The following is a 2763-nucleotide window of genomic DNA, read 5'->3' on the forward strand; positions in this document are numbered from 1 at the left end:
CATTCACGCCTACGGGTAATTTAAATTGATCAATTAACCTATCCCCACTAACTGCATGTCTTTGGACTGTGGGAAGAAGCCAGGGGAGAATATTTGTGTAATACTCCATATCCAGCTACGGGACTTCAATCACATTTTACACATTGCCTGCAGCAGCAGCAGTAACATTTGCATGCAAATAAAGAGGAATAAAAGTGGAATAAAGAGCATTGGCTTAGGCAGGACTATCACATGGTTAACTTGGACATAAAACAAAATTTTATTAATAATTTTTTTAAATATTATTTAATATTAATCCTCCAAACACTGTTTTGAAAACTTCATCAGTGCCTACCCAACTTACCCACACACCGATAGACTTGGGAAGAAGGCACCATGCTCGCTACATCAGCTAGCAATGCTAACTTTTACAACACTCATCAAGACGGTCGGAAGTACTATAATTTCCGTATAACCAACCTCCGGTTTTCTAGGTGATTCCGTTCTGCTCCTCCTGAACCAAATACTGGTTACAGGCTGTTATTTTTTCCACTACAGAAAGTATTTTTCCTCATTAATCAGGGATTGTTTGTTTTAGCCTTTCACTGTAGCCTCATCTACACTGCACTTGGAATGTCCTTCAGTGAGCATGAGGAGGCAGGATCTACTTCTCCTAACCAATCACATGCAAGAATGTATGGTTTAAGCCAATAAGGTGAAAGGATGGCAAAATAAATTTGATAGACAGATTTGAGACAATAGAGAATAGGTTTGGCAAAGAAGAGCAAATAAACTATAGTGAATTATAAAATATAGAATTATAAAAATAGATTAGACAGAACAGGAAAAAGAAGAACTGTGGAACCTCAATTCCACTGGGCTACACCAGCCCATGCAGCAGTGACTAACCTCGTACTGTAGATGGATTATCTCAGTTGTTCTCCTGACTAAAGTTTGGTCTGTTTACAGCATCTTGCCATGCGATTGCATTTGTCCCGAACCTTCGGGAACCCTCACATTAACTTTTATCAAGTGGAAAAAAGTTAGCGTTCGGCGTCCAGCTTCACAGTGTTTATATATGCTAACGATAGCAGTGTAGCTAGCCACCATGTTAACCCTACTTCAGTAACCCTACAAACACCATGGCTGTTTGGTTTTCTGTCTTCACTTATTTTGGAAGTGATAGCTGAGCTGTATGTTTCAACTTTTGCTGTGGCTTGTAAGCTGCCGGATTTTTGGCTTCACCACCTCCTTCATGGTTTGTGCACGTTGAAGCTGAGTTTTCTTTTTTTTGGCTGTTTCAGCCAACGAAACGAAATACCATCATGTGGTGGCCTTACTCGATCTGTTGAGGGTCATGTGATGACCTTCCTCCGGGATCCCCCCCACCCAAGGGAATGACACCACTCATTCGCTACCCCCTCTCTGTTGAAGAGTGGGCTGAGAAACTCCTCTCTCTCTCTCTGGCCTGGATGATGGCCTCTCAAGCTCATGGAAAGTATGCTATCCTTGCTAGGAATGGATGATGACGGATTCATCTTCACTTACATATTCCTCCAACAGTTGCTGGCTCCAGTGCAAGATGGCCTCGCCAACTCCCTGTCTCTGGCCTAGCAGGATTACCGCTCACTCACTGAAGAAATGGATCACATTCTCATTTTCATCTTTAATTTCCTTTCCCTTTGTCATTTCTCCCCACAGGAATAAGTTTGGCTTTCGTTCTCAACCCTACACAGATGTCCCAGTGAACCTTGTACTTCATAAGATCGGGATATTTGTGGACTTTGAAAATGGACAGGTGCGCAGGTGTACATGATTGGAATTTACCTGTCTCATAAAGAATGGGCAAATTGAGTCCCCCTTTAATTTAAACTTATTTAGCTACATATAGATAAATATTATAAATATAGATATTTTCACTATTGTCTTGTTTATGTAATTTTACTTTAGGTGTGTTTCTCTTCTTTGCAGGTGTCTTTCTACAATGTTGATGCTAAGATGCACATCTATACTTTTAATGACATTTTCAATGAGACCCTCTACCCTTTCTTCAGCCCCTGCACCAACAAGTCAGGAAGGAACGATTTACCACTGATCATCACGCCAGTGAAGATGACCGAGTGACACCTAAAAGTTGCATAATATTGTATTTCTTCCTCTCAGTTTTATTTTCCTGCCTTTGCACTTATGTGCTCTCCATACATATAAGCTTAGTCAGTTTTTCCCCCAATTGTGTATATATCTATAAATATTCCCTATTGATTTAAACCTCGCAGTTGTCAGACTGAATAGTTTATGCATACAGGTTAAATGTTTTTATGTATTTTGAAACTGATAATCTATTAAACAAATATCTTACATTTGGATGTATTGTGGAAGTTTTCCATTTAATAAAGCCTGCAAACAAGTGGTGAGTGGTAGCTAACATGCTTTACCCCTCTGGGGTCCAGGGTATAAATGACTGTTTTTGACTACTTTTGATTTTACCTCTATATTTCACCTTTAAAACAGTTTTTCTTGCCTTGTTTGGTATCATTATTTTCAGAATAACCTCAAATATCTGAAATTGGAGGTTTCTTTTCATTTTCATTTTTGTTTTTTATTCTTAACTTTACCAAATGGACCATCCCGGACCAATACCTTGCTGTATTGGTCTATTTGATTCACCTTTGTTTTTATTGTTTATTTTATTTTCACTTGCTACACACGGGACAGGCATGACTGGGGGAAAGAAGGAGAAAGAAAGAGAGGTAGGGAAAGAAAAACAGCGGGGAAGAGGAATGG

General features: G+C 39.4%; 1 protein-coding gene across 1 annotated transcript in view; it reads left to right on the forward strand.

Annotated features, from left to right (window-relative positions):
- LOC102294148 (E3 ubiquitin-protein ligase TRIM39) overlaps positions 1-2467 on the forward strand; it is a gene marked incomplete in the record, with an annotated part of 15526 nt that extends 13059 nt beyond the window's left edge. The window contains 2 exon segments of the mRNA XM_005946352.3: positions 1681-1777; positions 1951-2467. Coding sequence (XP_005946414.2) covers positions 1681-1777; positions 1951-2103 — 250 coding nt within the window.
- Between the last annotated feature and the right edge of the window lie 296 nt (positions 2468-2763).

The sequence above is a fragment of the Haplochromis burtoni genome, unplaced genomic scaffold (genome assembly GCF_018398535.1).
Source record: "Haplochromis burtoni strain Fernald_Lab_line unplaced genomic scaffold, NCSU_Asbu1 Contig_463, whole genome shotgun sequence".
In the NCBI taxonomy this organism is placed as follows: Eukaryota; Metazoa; Chordata; class Actinopteri; order Cichliformes; family Cichlidae; genus Haplochromis; species Haplochromis burtoni.